Genomic DNA, 17,495 nt, shown 5'->3' on the forward strand with positions numbered 1-17,495 from the left:
TAATAAATATAATAATAATAATAATATAATAATAATAATAACAATAGTAAATACATTAATATAAAAATAATAATGATATCAATAAGAATAATAATAGTAAGGTTGAAATAACTAATATGAACTGAACTGAACTGAACTGAATGGAGCTGAACTGAACTTATTAGAACTGAAATTAAGTCCAAAAGAACAGGGCCTTATTTTTTCCAACCCGATCCGGCCTGAACCGACCCGTGACCCAATTGAGGCATTAACTGTGATACACATTTTTTTTTTTTTTTTTTTTTTATTATTTTTTTTAATTAGGTAAGAAAATACTGATACATATAAACGTCTCTCGTTAATCGTTATAAACAAGAAATAACAAAAAAAAAAAACAGCAAAAACACACATACAATTACATCAGTTAAACAGGTAAGCCTTTGGGAGCACAATCTGGTGGTTAAAACTGCAATCTTCAGTTTTACTCTTAATTTTGCAGTTAAATTCAATAACTACTCAAATTAGGGTTTTACCTTCATCCCCAAATATTAGTATTTCCACTATCATCACTGCTTGATCTAATTGTTTCTGGGTAGGAAGGGTTTGCTGTTTCCGTGCATCTTTGTTGATTTTATTGGGATTTTCTGGGTTTCAACGCTTAAATATGACCAATCAATCTTGCTAGCATTATAAAGATGAATTCTTTGAGGTTAGTTCTTACTTAATTTTCACTGTTTTGATTTTAATTGTAGTATTTTGTCATATTTGTTGCTTTAATTGTTGGTTTTCTGTATTGGGTATTTTTTAGAACTACTTTTTTGTTAATGAATTTGGTTGTTTATGTTTAATGGGATAGATTAGTGCATATGGTTGTTATTATCAAAAATTATTGTTTAAGGAGTCAAATAAGACAAAACAGAATGCCTAGGTACTAGCAAGAAACTCGTTCCATTTATACAAGTGAAATGATATTTCACCCGTTTTAATCTTAAAAAGGATACGTCTCTCTTAAGGTAGACTTACTCGGTTATTAATTATTGATGCATAACTTGGGTTTAGTGGACTATACTCTTGATTATGTTATGTTATATGGGATAATGGGTGTATATGATCATTAGTTATTGCTGCATAACTGTGGTTTAGGGTAATATGCTTTTGAGGTATTGATTGAGTTATTTTTCGGTTGCGTAAAATTGATGTGGGTTGTGTTTTGTTGAGAAGGGGCTTTTGGAGAAGGCACAAGAAGAAGATTTTTGTTACATTAGGAGTTGTGGGAAGTGGGTATGCTGTATATAGACTGTATGATGCCCACAAGCGTCGGCTTTACGAATTGCAGAGACAACTTGCTCACGACCGGGAGAATGATGAGAGAATTAAGGCTCAGTTAAGATAAATTCTGATCACCTTATGATGTAATTTTTTGGGAATTTGCGTGTGTGTTTGGTCTAATTGTCTGTGGTGGTGTTTTGGGTTTGGTAGATTGCAAGAGCATTTTGAGAGCATTCAAAGGATAGCAGACTCGGCAACATTGCCTCATGCTATGCACTACTTGAGCAGTAGGTTAAACGAGGAGTTAGATCTTGCAGTGTTGACGGAGAGGCTGAAACAAGGAAAAGATACTTTGACGCTTCCTGAGAAGCTTGACTTGTGGGATAGACTCAAAGTACTGGGTATGTCGTCTTTAGCTTATTGCATTCGTTGTATCGACTTATATGTGTGGGGGATTAGTTCTTATATCTGAATTGAATTGTCTTGTTTCCAGGTTTCACGAAAATGGTGTTGTCACTGTGGTCGGTCACTTTGCTAAGCTTATTTGTCAGAGTACAAGTGAACATACTGGGAAGACAACTCTACATTGATATAGCAAGATCTCATGAAAACTCACCCTTAATTGTAAGATTGTGATTTTATTTCTGTTTTGTTGCTGCAATTCTGTTCCACTTGCCTGCTAATTGATTCATGCTCATAGTTAGCTTATTGCTTTCCTCACGCTTTTCTATTTGCATAGATAATTCATATTATCGAGGTCAACCCATGCTTACACTCTTGTAGGAAACACTTGGAAGGAAATTACCCCCTCCCTTCCGTTTCCTCCCAGTTCTCTTATGCTTCTTGTTGTAGATAGGACGATAGGTTAGTCACCTTGCTTGTGCTGGAGTTTGAGCGAGTCAATTTTTTTTTTGTCTCGGAATCTAACTGATCTGTGCATCCAATATTTGCAAAATTTGTGCTCTAGTGATGCCTGAGTTTGTTGCAGACCCTATTTGCTGATGTTACTTGACAATTGCAAAGTTGTATATAAGTTTTCAGAAACACATGATAGTCTTGCTGTTATGGATTATCGAAAAATAGAATTTGACACAGTCCCTTCTGATAAGTTGACTGTTGACCTATTGTACTTGCTGAGCTCAGCCTATGGTCTCAGATTTTTACAGTCAAGAAATGGATAACCATTTTAGCTAATGTCCATCTTAGGATGGATTATAGTGTACCAGTAAATTATCTCACGTACAGTCAGTAGCTCCTAAGGTGGTCGTTGCATTATGTGTTCTTCAGATTACTTGGCTTCTGGTGTCAAAGTTAGAGTTGTCTTATATCAGTGACTCTGAGTGAGTGTACTACTTTTAGAATATATACTTGCTTTAGGTAAGAAAACATTAAGAGTTTATGATGCTAGATGTGAACTACCTGCTCTAGGTATACTCTCAAAATGGCTAAGACAGAGCGGTATTGCTTAGGGCAGTTTGATCTCTCCGCAGAAGTAGATACTGGCAAATCATTACCAAGCAGTGTAAGGGTTTTGTCCCATTGTGACTTAAAACGGGGTGCAAAAATGTGATCTTAAAGATATCTTGGTGTGACCTTGATTTAACGTGTCATCTACTCTAAAGCATACCATGTCTTTATTGACCCAATGCCTTTAATAGGGCTTTCATAGTGCAAGCTTGAATAAGACAGCATGTTGACTTTTCGGAAGTCACTATGAAATACAGTAGGTCGCTATGAGGCTTTTGTAATGCTTGTCACAACTGACTGCTATTTATTCTTAAGAAGGGTGTATCCTCTGGAACTCATATTTTCTTGTACTCGGAGATGGCTACATTTGCTGAATAAGTTGTTTTTGGCAATGCTCTAACTTCTACTTTTCATGTATCTATGTTTACATCTATTACTAGCAGTAGAGGAAAAGGTCTTTGGTTAGTTGAGGCTAGAGAAGAAGTTTAAGTTGTGTCACTGGTTTAGTTATGACTATTCACCGGGCAATTCAGTTGTCTTACATTTGTCTTAAACTTTTTTACCATGCTCTATCTCAAGTTATGCAATACTCCGTCCATTCCACTTATATTGTCCTACTTTCTATTTTGGAAGGATTTCAGAAATATGGGTAATTCACTCATTTACCATACTTAATTTAGAAATAGGACAATTAATTTGGAATGAAATTTGGGGAAAAGGGGACAATAAAAGTGGAATGGAGGGAGTATAATATTTCATAATGCCCAAAGGGCTCTGCTGTGCAGTAACGGTTCCCGCGTGCCACGTTTTGGAAACTGATAATAACAGTGTATGTATCATGTCATGTCATATTGTCATGCTGATACTTTAATGTAAGAATTACCTTTGGATTTGTTATCTTAGTCTAATGACTCTAATCATAAAACCTTGATCTTTAATTTATTACAACTGACTTATTTGGCTAGGTTATTGATATCTAATGGACATGAAAGTGTTCCTTAATTGATAAAATTAATGCCGAAGGAATCATTTTTGTGACTCTTCATATGCATCTTTTATTTTCTTTAAACCACCAAATATAGTAAAAATGTAAGTTATCTTTAAATATGGCTCTGACTCGCATCCAGTCTCCGTCTCCTCTCTTCCCTTGTAAAGTATAAATTGATATATGCATTTTCAAGTGAACTACTTCTCCACATATGTCCGAATTATCTAAAAGTTTCTCTGGTCTCATTTAGACTTGGAGATATTGAATGTAGCTGCCAATTTTAAATGGTTTATCTAGCTGTAAATATCTCCTTCATGGTGTTGTAAATTGTTATTCAAGCACAATATTTCACGAGAGATTCTCAGAGGTAACTTGTTTTTGGCGCTTTTCTCAAAATAACCCTCACATATTCGACTAATTGAAAATCTCCCTAAGATAATGCAATTACACTGTTCTTCGCCTTATATGAATTGATGAAAAGGATTTTTATAAGCAGCTACCTACAGGATTAAAGATTGGGATGAAGTGGATTCTAGATTGGGTGTAATTTATTAAGAGTACATATTAGGTAATGTTTTACAAATTAGGTGAAATTAATCATCTACGTACTGGATTAAAGATTGGGACGAAGTGGATTACAATTTTGGGTACTGGTTGTGTACAGTTTTTGTGAAGCCTATGACTCTATGAGGACAGTCAAGTTTATACGTGAAGCATGTGTTTGGTTTTGCTCAATAAGTTGTTGCTTTACGCATTATGTTGTCTCTTTCTCCGTCCTGGAGTTTTCTTGGACTACTTCTTGCTCGACTAACCATTTCTGTATACGTGATTTCTAATTAACTACCGCCAATACCATGCTAAGGCATGCAAACTTGAACTCTTAACGCCTTGGTAGGGCATGATCATTTTCCCTCTTTAGAACTAACTGCTTTTCATGGGTCCCCTGCCGTGCTAAGTCACATTTGTCACCTGTGTGTCCAGGAAGAAGCAAATTTCATTGATCAGGACGATGAACAAAATTTCTTAGCAAGGGCTGATTTTCTTGCAAGGCATGGTTTGCCTGCTTTGATTACTAATATGGAGGCTGCGGCTGTGGAAATACTGAAAACGTGAGTTCTCTTCCATCTAGTAACCTAATAAAGTAATAATCACATCCTGCAATATAGCGTAAAACAAGTTATAAAATATTACATGGTCCCATATGGAAATACTGGTGTTCTTAGTGCGTATATTGTGCACACTTGCCATCTTAATCTCCAACAACAATTCTTTTTTGTGTTAGCGTCCATGTATAAACCTGCACAATAAGAAAGAGGAAAGGTATGGGAGTCGAATAAATCCATAGAACGAAAGTTTTCCAAAGTTCTGGACATTCTGGTAGCAGTACATTTTATTTGATTTATCAAACATCCTTGTTTTATAATTATGGTAAAACATTGACTGAATCTCTGGACCTTTTATCGTATAGATTCTGAGGAATTGCTTTAACCTTACGTTTTTTGTACAAAACATAAAGTCTCAATTATTGGTAATAGTTAGCCCGTGGTATTTAAACCTTCCTCTGAGACTTGATCCCAGAATCGAGCATCTCTGCTTAATCCCAATGTTTGCCATAATTGTGACCAGTACTGCATTGAAATGTGGTTGCTGACTTGCTGTAACCTTGAAACCTTGATAACGCGGTCGTCATTCAGTGTTACAGGCCAGATTTAATGCCATAGCTGTTGCGAAGATATTTTTCAGACGTGCACCGCTAGAATGGCGTGCACTAGCCAGTATATTTCTTTTTTTGTGAAGATTTGGTCTTCTGAATTCTCTGATATGCTGCAATACAGTCTACTGCCAATCCTTGTAGTTAAGCTATGAGCTGTACCTTAAACCTGTTTGCACATAAGTCGATGTGAATCAAGTAGATCTTGAGTTACAAATTACGAATTTGACAATAATATACGCATTCATATTCAATATTTCAAGAGTATCCTTTTCCCAATCAGAGCTGTCAGCAACACCTAGAAAAAAAAAGAGAGCATTTTTCTAATATATAGTTGCACTGTTACGTGCTCTGTTGATTGCAGCAAGCAGCTAAAAGACACCTTCAATTCTTCAATGCTTCATGAAACTATTATGCAAATACTCGAGACTTTCATGAGCATGGGGAAGCCTCATCCTTGGGTGGATTACTTAATGCCAGAAGATGCTAGATTTCCCGGCCTAACTGCATCCTCAAGCAGCAACAGCTTAACTCTATCTGATGTGACCAAATTTGATCAACTCATGACGGAGGCACAAACAGTTTTATCAAGGTATGAAGTGAATTTTGTTTGCAGCTTTTGCAATTACTCGTTCAAATTTAACCCTCTTAGGATGTAGGGGTCTGGAATAAAAGAGAGGGTACATAATCCCGTGTTTAGATAGTAACTTGATCTAGAAGGAAATGGAGGGATCCCTTTTCCCCCTCTCATCCCTCCTTCCCTTGTGTTAGCAACACAAAGAGGCTGTTTCCGACTGACCCCATATGAAAATTGCGTCGAGAACTGCATCGAAGGACCACTACTTCATAAGAGAAAGAAGAGCAGCCACTTTAGTGAGCCATTTGCTTTATTCTGTCATAATCCAGAACCAAAGAGTAATGAATCTTTGGCTCCATTGGAAATATGGAAAATTGACCCATTTAATGCGTATGTGTAGGATTTTTTCTAGCATCGTTATTCCTCCTTATCGTCAGAAGAACATCTTTTTTAAATATCTTCCGGTCTGTGGGCTAGTTTGGTTGGATTTCTGAAAAATTTACATCTCCAGCTAACATTTTTTTTTAAAGGAAGGACTAATGGTCAAATTATAGAACTACTTTTTGTCCCTCTAATTTTTTTATGACAATGTAACGTAAATGGGTCATTGGTCGTTTACTGCAGTGATGAATTCACCAATGTCGTCGAAGTATCACTCACAACAGTAGCAAATGCAGTCGTGAAAGATATATTCAATCATCCATCTGGAGCCCCAACAGGAACACCTTTGGTCAAACTCGTGCCACGAGTAGCACAAGTCAGCCAGCTAATTCTCGATGAACCAAGTGAGAACCAGTTTATTCAATTGATCCGAAATATACATGATGTTGAGTTGTTCTTCACCATCCTCTATACAAACACCACTGCGGGGTAACCACGCTGATTTCTTGAAGAAAACACAGTTGAACTATTGGTTTGGTAATAGTGAAATTTGTTTAAGATGTATATTTTGTAGGGAAAAGGAAAATGATGCCATGGAACATATTTTTTTCAGAACTGTGGGAACTTTCTTTTTCCCGTTAAGGCATTGGTAGTACAAGCAGAAAGATAAAATACCGTCGTGGATTTAGCATTGTTCAATTCTAGTGGCTCGCAAACTCAGTTTCTAGCTCTTTTCGATTCACAAAGCAATCTGTTGAAACACGGTTTTAGTTATTGAACCGAAGTTAGTTAATTTGCTGCACAGGTTGAGCACAAATGAATGCAAACTTGTAAAACCGTCTTATATAGTTAATTGAATTGGTATTACAACACGATGTTTACAAGGGCAATTTTTTTTTGTTTTAGTTTTTAGTTGTGCCGAATTTCATAACTTGTGAATTCTCAAGTTAATCGTGCTCACTAATAAGCAAAACCCGTTCTCTCTCTAACTTTCCCCTTTCTAAAAAGAAAAACCCTAAATCTCCTCGTTGAGCCGCCGCCTCACCTAGCCGCTCACCTCCCCCCTTGATCTCGCCCTGCCCTTCGCCGGAGTTAGGCTTTCTCCCCGGCCTAACTCCGGCGAATGTCCTTGCCTCTATCTTTGGTTTTCCGTCTGTTTGGTTCGATCTTCCTCCTCCTTATGTTGGTCCCTTTGTCCTGTCACCGTCGTCCCGGTTTCCAACACATAGGTGATCCCCCCATTCCCCCCTACCTCTGTGTTGGTCCGTTTGGTTTTGATTGTTTGTCTGTGTTGGTGAGCATAACTCATCCGTCTTGTCCTTTGATGGTTTTTTATGGTCGTGGTTTGGGTCAGATATGGTGATCCCCCCTTTCCCCCCACCTATCGATCCCCTGTCCTCTTCCTCTTATTAGCTGTCCGGTTTTTTGGTTCTTACTGTTCGTGTGACGGTGGTCCTGGGAGGTGTTGTGTGGTAATTCGGGTATCGTTGGTGTGTCTTGTCCGGTGTCGTTGGGTCTCTTGTTTTGGGCAGTTTTCTGAAGGGCACACGAATAAATTTTCTAGGCTTTCCTGGAGGTTGTTGTCTTTTTCCGAGAGGTCCGTCCCTGTGTTGTCCGGGGTTGATTTTGCATGCCGACGGTCCTGGGGGGTTTTGGTTGTTTTCGGCTTTTCTGGATTCTTGTCGGAATTGTTGGGCCAATTGTTCCTGGTGTGGTTTGTTTGGTGTGGCCGTGTTTTTTTTATTGTCGGAGTAAGATCGTGGCAGATTGGTTTCCCTGCTTTGGTAGTGGCGTGTTGGGTAGGGCGGTGTCGGGATGTTGGATGTGTTGTTGGTTAGTTCGGATGTGGTGGTTACCGCTTCTAATTGATGGTTCATCTTTTTTACTACTGGTGTTATTTCCTGCTTTTTTTCAATAATAAACTCCCTTTGTTTATGGGTGTCCTGTCCCTTAAACATCATCGGGGTTTTTAGTAGTAAGCAGTGGATGGGGTTTGACAGAGGATTTCGTCTTATGGCCTCTTTTGACTGGATGTTGGTTAACGGTCTTCCTTTGCCCTCCCTTCTTTGTATGTTGGCTTCCTTGATGTGTTGGTCGTTTGGCCATAGGGATCGTTTTCTAAGGGGTAGGAGTCTTATCTCCGCTGATGGCAGACTTCGTTGTCTCGATCATCTCTTTGTCTTTCTTCGTTCTTTTCGCAAGAGCGGAAGTACTCCTTGTCTTCGTCACTCTATTGCTGGATCGTGTCGATGTGTTCTGGAAGTCAAGTGTGCTTGTGAAGATGGTTCGGTTGTTCGTAGCTATTCCTCTGCTCCATCTACCCTATCATCGCTGATCTAGTTTATTTTTATGCTGTAATTTTATGTTTAAATATTTTCTATGTATGCCTTAGGTATGGCTTTGTAGTGCTAGATTTAGTTGTCGAGGATCTGGTGCTACTTAGTCGAGTGGCTTGCATTGTCGCTTTGTAAGCTATTCTCCTTTCGTTGTCAAAAAAAAAAAAAAAAAAAAAAAAAAAAAAAAAAAAAAAAAGTTAATCGTGCTCTGCGGAAAATGAGAACACGTCTACCAAGTGTATGGGACTCGAATTTTATCTGTGTTGCTCATAAAACCTCGACAAATGATTATTACATTATCTCACCTTATATTTTGTCTGGAAAATTGGCCTGTAAATTTTTTTATATTAAAAACCGTAAATAAATGACTCCGATAGAGGGAGCCATAAATTTTCTTGACAGATAGTCAATATGATGCGTCTGTTTTCTAGCTATTTCATCATAAAAATAAAAAGATTGTTAATTAAACTAATTTAATCCGACTACGGCGTCCTCCGATACTATTGCTTTACTTGACAAACGATAGCTAAGGGACATTTTCCAGATTGTCTACTTTTCATATTTTTATTGATTTTGCAGTTATGTTATCGGAGTTGGACAAATTGAAAACTATGTTAGACGTTCTCCATCACAAATTCTCCCTTATGACGGAGGGTATCCGTCACAAACTTGTGACGGGTACCATATTGTCTCACAAAAAACCCATAAGGGTGAGAGAAGGAGCACATGGGGTGGGTGCCCACCTTGTCCCCTCTACCCATCTCCACTCACAAAATACCCGTCGCAATATCCGACCCGTCACAAGGGAGACCTACTGGTTCTCCATAACGGCTGTCGCCTGTCGGCTATGCACAACCTCAACTCGATTCACTCCAATGCTATTTTGTTGGGCTATCAATCGAAATCCAAATACCAAGACTCGGGTTGGTGAGTTTAGTAATGGCAGATATCGTAAATATTCATCACTAAGATTGTTAATTTTGCCTATTACCCCTGAACTTTTTCTGACAACAAAAATGAATGAAATGGAAAGAAATCAATAAATAGAAAATGAGAAACTATAAGTGAATTAATAGGGGTAGTCGTTGTCTCGTTGATGACCGTGGTGATTCTGGTGAGCTCAATGAAGACGATATCGCTATAATTCGAAGCATGTTTTCCAAATGCTAAAAAGTTCTTGAAATGCCTATCAAATATCAAATTTAGATCAGGATTCGACCACGAAATTGAGCTTCGTCTGGTCTGTGTCAAATTGTCAATGGAGCTAGAAATTTGTTGATACGAGCTTTAGAGAATAAAATAAGAATTGATTGTCCTCCAATAAAAAAATGTTACATAAACAGAGTACAGTACACCTTAATTCGGTATGGACAAAAGCCACTGGAATTATGAGGCGAATTTACTCCGTTAACTTACACTCTTCTTCCATTTCGTCATCATAATTCATCGTATGCTCAAAATTTACAGTTGCAAGCCGCGCCCTCCATTAAAAATTTCCCCGACAAGTTAGATAACACCGACAAAGAAAATTGTTCCAACCATATACTAGAAAAATAAAATGACTTTTTTTTATTCAGTCTCATTTCAGAATCTTGTCCCTTTGTATTAATCTTCATGTGTGATTGTTTCCCCTCATTTAGAGACGCAAAACTATCAATCATAGTCTTACAGAAAACTGACCTTTAATGCACGCTTTTGGTATTATTCTGAAGAGTCTTGCTGTGATCATCAAATTTATCAAAGTTAGATCGAGAATGTGGCGTTTCTGAAGCAGGAGGAACTGCTTGCTGTAAAAATCTTTTAATCATCTCATAGCTAGTAAAGGTAATGACAGCTGATGGAACTGTTCGAAGTAGATTAGTTGCACATCCACGATAAAAGCCCGGAAGCCCTTCGGCTTGGAAGACCTTTCTCATACAATCAAAAACACCTGAGTAACGCATTTCCTGGCTTTGAACGTGGCCTTGTTCCTGAAGCCTAGAACGGATAACCTGTAACAATTAGAAAGTTAAGGCAACTGCGTAATTTGTTTAGCAAATCCTCCATCCCATTAGAATTGTCCTTTGACTTGTAGGTCAAACGATGTCGACTTTGATCAACATTTTCTCATAATATGCAATATTTAAACCTTTTCGATGAATCGAACATGATAATTTTTAACATCTCTGCTTATAATTGGAGAAAGTGAGTCATTGACATTCGCTGACACCAAAGTCGAAGGTGGGGAATATAAATGGGATGGAGCCATGGAGGTAGTATAAGGATGTTGGAATTATCATTCGAAAGAAACCTCATGTGGGTAAGTCATTATAGATGCTACTATTTTAGACAAAGAAGAAGCTACTGCTACGTTTCCTGGGCTAAGCTTGTCAACCGTCGTATGTTCTGCAAATTAGATATAGCACAAAATCAGTACCACAATCAATTTACCTACAGCATACTTTAGGGGAATACACTTTAAAAAGATTTCAAAGGAGTATTCACAATACCCCTTTCCGCCAAGAAGAACTTGATTTTTTCATATGCAGGAAACTGGATGGCAACATGACTTATTCCCGCCAACGAAGGCAAAAGCCCGCTGTAGATACAAGGAAAAAAAAAACATTTTCATCCAACTACCACGCTGATGTTTATTGAATTCCAGAATACAAGTACAACTTTTCAATCAAGTATCAAGATAGCACACTAGCACCCATATTTGTCATCTCGAACATATATAAACTCTAGAAACTGAAGACATGAATTTCAATAGACTAATAGTATTTCAGCCTAACAAAAAGTGTACATAGAGAAGGTACGCGACTGCAAGAAGTTTCATAGAAGTACAAGAGACTCATAAAGTCATCTTTAACAAAGATGAATTCTGGAAGGTGATGACATGGAATTTAATAACCTGACTAATATTTCAGTCTGACAACCACCGCCATAACTACTGCCTACTATTATGAAATCAACATTTGAAACCATCAATGACGCGTAAATAGTGAAAATAAAGAAATGAAGAAGAAAGGGAAAACACGATAAATAGTCAATATGTAATTTGAAGTTAAAGCTAAGAAAGTCATAAATATGTAGAAAACATTGTTTTTAAAATACAGGAAGAGACCTATAAAAAAATGATCAGGAGTTTGTAGTCCAAAAGATGAAAAGTGAGAACACTATCTTGAAACAAGGGACTAATCAGATGATCTTATGCATCAATCACCGTTACCTGTACAACCCTCGTCTTCCTTCTTCGTGAGCAATCCTTCTCAAGGCAGAAGCTATGCTTTTGTATGGAACCACATCGGTCCTCATTCCCTGGGTCTGTAGGAAGAAAGGAAATATTTGATTACAAGACTGGAAAAAAAAAAGTGATTTACTAATGTTAGCACTCCGGTTTTATAACCTGGGTTATGAACTCAGAAACACGTAGCACAGAGAATTTATGACGGAGAATAAACCAAGTTAATTTCGTACCTTTATCAGGATATAGATAACATGATTAAAGACGGCATCCAATTCGATGGGAGAGGGGAAGGGTTGAGGAAAGCCAATTATAGAAAGACCAATTACAATTCAAGAACAATCCTGCTATAAAAGCACTCGTAGCATAATACAGACCAAAGAGGAACTACCAACTGAACTAACTACTTCAAACAGCCGAGCCCAGAGTAGGTTCACATGACTCAGGTCACACAGACCTTAAAACAAAGGTAAGAACTTCCCTTCCCACACTAAATGGTTCACAATTCCATTGTATAGATAGATAGCAACGATCCATCCACTTTTCAGTAGCTTACCACAACAATTAATATTGAACTTCTTAAAACATAAACAAATCATCGTTCTGTTCTTTACAAAAATGAAATACTCCTAGTTTTACAGAAAAAATTGTAAATCTCAATTCACAATTTCTATTTGAGCGTAAACACTAATGTAAAAGTTGGATTTCTGTCACACCTAATCCACAAACCTTTTGTTCCAAGGAAAAAGGATTAACTGCCCGCAAATTTTTATTCTAAAATGCACATAATAAACCACTAGAAAGTTGGTCATCTTAAAGTCCAACATTCAATGATGGGAAAGCCAATATGATGATACGAGTATATGAGACCATCATCCGGACAATAGAACAGCAAAACGAACAATTTCCAATATAATTATTACCTAGAAATTTACTGATTCTAGAACTAACACTACTGTCAACACCATAAAACGAGGCATCTAACCAATAAAGGGTTGTGAAAATCTTAATTAGTCTAAAAAATCTTTTAACTGATTTAACAAAAAGCAAGACACTAACAGATATGGTCAGGTTAAGAATTTCTTGACTAATTCATAACCACCAACTGTAGATGAAAGCTGATACGGAAATGTATTAGTCGTGAGATAAAGTTAGGTATACTGCAAAGAGTTAGATGGGCATGCTTGCATGCCAAAGGGCTCCATAGAGAGAACTAAAATATCAGTTACCCTGCTCAAAACAAGATTCATATAGCTGTCTAGGTGAAGTTACATTGTCTTTAAAAGACTAGAGAAAATGATACATCTATGCATGTAACTATCTATCTATTATTAGAGAATATGAAACATTTTATAATCCCAGTTCAATATCGTAATAAGCAGTCATCCAACAGAATCTTCTTATTTATGTTTTTGGAACCAGGGTAGAGGCATGCCCTTCACCAAAAATTCATCAATACAACTTATTAAGGAGTATTTACTCACTTGGAGTCGGGTCTTAACAACCCACAGAGGATTCGTTGTGATGGCAGTTGCAGCTCCAGCACCAGCAGCAGCAACCATATTTCTACCAAATGTAAGCTGACCATTACCACTATCTACAAATAGGTAAACAAAACACCATCTTGTTCATAACTGGCTAACTGCTATAAGGCAAGAAGGAAAAAGGCTAAATCAAAAACATGTGGGAAGAAAACAAACCATCTAATTGAAGTACGCCTTTAAGATGCTCATAAACTGTGAAGTATACCTACGTATGAAATGAGCATGTCTGTCATTAAAGGAAATTTAAAGGGTATGAGATTGGGATCAGTGCTGTTGTAAAATGCCAGAGATAATGAAAATGAAGGGGAAAAACAGGCAGAAGAACAACATATGAGCTGAAAAGTGAAAAACCTGCCACCATCACTGCAACAAAACAGCAAAAACCAATAGTCTAGGCCCTAGGGTGATCCCATGACCTTGCCTAAAAACAAAGGCGAGTTTCATCGCTTACTACAGGATTATCCTATTGAGCCATTGGCTAGACTGAGGAAGTGGTAATCAAATGCATACAAGTACCATTAGCCACGACAAAGACAATTTTACTAACACTTCACCATTGTTGAGTGGATGTAGAAGTTAACTGAGTCCCATAATGAGATCAAAGTAACAATAGCCAATAAAACTCTCACCTCAGAATTATACTGAGTCAAATCTGTCAATTTTGAATGTGCAAATACAGAAGAAAAAAAAAAATAGTAACAAAAGAAGAGAAAGGGGGAAACAGGCAAAGTGTTACAAAGACGAGTCCAGGATCAGATCTATCAGTTTCATTGAAATAACTAACTAAAGTAGAATTGCTTACCGCCCAATTTGGAAGTAAAGCCAATAGTGTAGGTGAAAGCCCACGGTACAGTCCTCGAAAACCCTCCCTTTTAATAATGTCTTGCAAGCTCGTTATGATAATACTACCTGTTTACATATATACCAAAATGAAAGAATAAGGCACATGAAAAAAACCAATATAATATATTGCACGCTAAGAATTACACAAGAGACAGGCCCTTTAGATTTTAAATGGGAATTTCTGAATGGTTGGAAGCTCTAAAAAATTATCCTCAGAATGCCAAAGAGAGCTTGTGACATTATTCATAATTTGCAGAGCATGCTAACAAGAAACAAAACTACAATGTCTGTATCACAATTCTGACCATCGCCAATAGCTTAGCCAAATGTTTTCAATACTCTACACAAGCGGATCGATACTTAACACTAAGATACAAATGAAACCATTCCGTGAGATAAATTGTGTTTCTTCGACAATAAACAAACCAACAACTCTAGTGTAAATTCAAGAGTGCACTACAAATAGAAAGATCAAGTTTTTGTGTAATCTTTTATCAACTGTCAGACAACTATCACTGCTTACACATGCCAAACTACTACAACAAAAAAAAAGGCTTGTTTAGGATAAACAGAGTCAAGGGCTTAAGATACAATGGCAAGGGTTGTAAACGAGCCAAGACGAATAAATGTGTATTCGTAACTAACTGTTTAGTGCTCCGTATTAATCAAACTCAAGTTCACATCAAACACAAATCAGCACAGGTTACTTATTACCACCATCAAGCCCCATTCATCTATAAATTCTCACTCGAGCTGGCCTTGTTTAGCTAGATAAAATATGCATCTTAAACTAGCTACAGCAGGCATTTAATAATTATAAAGTATCTACACCTTTTCTTCACTGATTTGTGAAACAAGCATCATTAAACGGGTTTTGCATTCGATTTGACTCGAATAACCTTTGACTGAACTGTTTCATGAGCCATTCACGAGAGTTTGTACTCGTTTATACACTCCTAAGAACAATAAATTTTAAACTAACTATCTCATGGTAATACATCAGGTAAGCCGTGAGCTTCTCAAACTATAATTTCAACGAAAATTCACGAGCATCGGAGCTCAAATACTCGAATTAAATCTAATGTTACGCATCAACATCGATTCTTCAAGCACTACTACTCAATTCTCATTCCATTCAACAATCAATTGACAACAAATTTCATCAAAACAATACAATTAACAAACATTAAACATTAATCAACAATTCAGCAATCAATTAAACGCGAACACACCTTTAACAGTAGAACCAGAAGCCATATTAGTTCCATGAACTTGCAATCTAGTCTTAATCACATCTAGCGGACAAACAAACGTCGCCGCAATTGAACCTGCACATCAAATTAAGCTCATAATTCAATAATTAACCCCTACATTCATCTTCAAAACCCTAATTCCACTATTAAATTGACTTCAATTAAAAAAAAACTACTCTTTCCATCTCAATCATTAAAGAAACTAATAAAGAAGGGAAGAAACGAACCAGCGGCAGCACCGGCGCCGGCGTCGCAGAGTACATCTCGAACACAACGGCTCTGCGACGACAGGCCATTCCCGGTCATATTACCGGCACGTTAGGATAATCTTATTACCGACTCGTAAGAGGACAATAAAATTGGGACGGAGGACGTATAATAAGGTATGAATGAATATAGACGGAAATAGACGTGGTTACAATATTATCATGTGGCTAGTAAAAATGCGTAACGAGTATACAAATAATGGCGGAATAAAATGGTGGAATAAAGTGGTGATTTTATTTGGGGATTATATAAAGGGGGAAAAAAATGGGCGCAAAGGTTACGGCATGGTTTACTTTTGTGGTAATTGTGGATTCCGTAAGAAAAGCGGTGGGGAAGAATGAGGAAGGAGTTGTGGTGTTTGGGTCGTTAGATTTTGTCACCTTTGAAAAGTTTTGTTATTATGGTTGAATATTTTTGGTAAAGTAGTAGTAGCAAACCATCAAGCAAACTATCAAGTTTTAAACCCTTTTTAGGGAAAACTTTCAATTTAAGAAGCAATTAGTCTTATTATAGACGATATATCCGTCTGAAATGAAAGACGGATCAAATATGCTTAAAGTGGTAACATTTTTTAGCCTCACCATGTAACTTATTGCTTATCTTATGCTTAAAGTTAGTGGGTATTTGACTCGTCTATAATTATAGATGGATATCTCCCATCTATAATAAGAATTTGTGTTTGAGAAGCTTTGGTGACGAGGTAGGGAGTTGACTTAACAAAACTGCCCCGATTCGAATAACTAATCTGTAATGGTGTAAATAGTTGGACTTAAGCATGACCTGATTTTCGAATTGACCATAACGACTAAACCCGAATGTCTATTGTTACAAATTGACCATTACCCCTAAAAACTTGATAATAATAGAATCGAAAATGATCAAATCTAACCCGAATTCTTACAAACCCGAAAATAAGCCGACTCGATTGACCCGTTTAATTTTGTTGTCATGACACTTTGCAAGTATATTTGAGATTTTTTTTATAGATCTTGTTCCTGATCCGAGCGTTATTAATAATACCTTGTATCAGTTTGATTTGTAAAAGACGAGCGCACATATGTAATTTATCAGGATGAACTTTGTACCACCTAAGTTTCCGAACAATAAATTACTATGTTTTACTCCATACCTCTGAGGATATAACTAAGTCGCGATTCAATGATTCATGTCACCATCTCCCTTCAGTTTTCTGTAACTGTAACTCTGTAAGCCTTAAATGAGGTTTATTAAACCATCTCAAGCAAATGTCGTTACACTGATGAGTGATAAACTAGATGTGAAATGTAAGGAAACAGCAATTAAGTTTTATTAGGATTAGTATAGGAATACTACATGGATATATGCAACACATGAACATGCCCGAGGGAATGACTTGTAAATGCTCCAAGGAATGTAGATGCTTCAAAGTTACCTCAAATAGTCTCAATACGTGTAATGCAACCTCGCCATTGGCTACGTAAGTTTCCAGCAGAAAGCAGTTTTTTTTCTACCTGGACGTGTGTTTACATATAATGTATTTGCTTGAAATCGTATGAGTGAAATACGTACACAACTGAGAACACACCAGCTGCAACAAAAGTGAGTTTGAAACCATTCAGATGATCCTCTTCACACAAGTCACCAATACAACTTGCTCAAACTTCTGCATCAGCAT

The 17,495-nt window shown here is 37.1% G+C and overlaps 2 protein-coding genes across 2 annotated transcripts; one reads left to right on the forward strand and one right to left on the reverse strand.

The window, feature by feature from the left end:
* Positions 1-343: 343 nt before the first annotated feature.
* Positions 344-7,262, forward strand: LOC141643969 (peroxisome biogenesis protein 3-2). Its single transcript, XM_074453377.1, has 7 exons — positions 344-688; positions 1,201-1,362; positions 1,459-1,649; positions 1,742-1,872; positions 4,685-4,812; positions 5,779-6,006; positions 6,616-7,262. The coding sequence occupies exons 1-7, from the start codon at positions 675-677 to the stop codon at positions 6,863-6,865; spliced, it is 1,104 nt and encodes a 367-aa protein (XP_074309478.1). The 5' UTR covers positions 344-674; the 3' UTR covers positions 6,866-7,262.
* Positions 7,263-10,011: 2,749 nt separating this feature from the next.
* LOC141643970 (nicotinamide adenine dinucleotide transporter 1, chloroplastic-like) lies at positions 10,012-16,062 on the reverse strand. Its single transcript, XM_074453378.1, has 9 exons — positions 15,802-16,062; positions 15,554-15,649; positions 14,281-14,387; positions 13,635-13,683; positions 13,419-13,531; positions 11,920-12,014; positions 11,198-11,286; positions 10,999-11,093; positions 10,012-10,699 (listed from the first exon to the last, which is right to left on the reverse strand). The coding sequence occupies exons 1-9, from the start codon at positions 15,878-15,880 to the stop codon at positions 10,391-10,393; spliced, it is 1,032 nt and encodes a 343-aa protein (XP_074309479.1). The 5' UTR covers positions 15,881-16,062; the 3' UTR covers positions 10,012-10,390.
* Positions 16,063-17,495: the final 1,433 nt, after the last annotated feature.

Source organism: Silene latifolia, chromosome 2 (assembly GCF_048544455.1).
Source record: "Silene latifolia isolate original U9 population chromosome 2, ASM4854445v1, whole genome shotgun sequence".
Lineage (NCBI taxonomy): Eukaryota > Viridiplantae > Streptophyta > Magnoliopsida > Caryophyllales > Caryophyllaceae > Silene > Silene latifolia.

What these genes read in the sequence shown, in the direction of transcription:
- LOC141643969 (XM_074453377.1), top strand. An exon ending in GCTGTGGAAATACTGAAAAC is followed by an intron (nt 4,813 to 5,778) that starts GTGAGTTCTCTT and finishes TGTTGATTGCAG; the next exon opens with CAAGCAGCTAAAAGACACCT. An exon ending in GCACAAACAGTTTTATCAAG is followed by an intron (nt 6,007 to 6,615) that starts GTATGAAGTGAA and finishes CGTTTACTGCAG; the next exon opens with TGATGAATTCACCAATGTCG.
- LOC141643970 (XM_074453378.1), bottom strand. Translation starts at nt 15,880, where the DNA reads ATGACCGGGAATGGCCTGTCGTCGCAGAGCCGTTGTGTTCGAGATGTA. An exon ending in CGGCGCCGGTGCTGCCGCTG is followed by an intron (nt 15,650 to 15,801) that starts GTTCGTTTCTTC and finishes TTTGATGTGCAG; the next exon opens with GTTCAATTGCGGCGACGTTT. An exon ending in GGAAGACGAGGGTTGTACAG is followed by an intron (nt 11,287 to 11,919) that starts GTAACGGTGATT and finishes TTGTATCTACAG; the next exon opens with CGGGCTTTTGCCTTCGTTGG.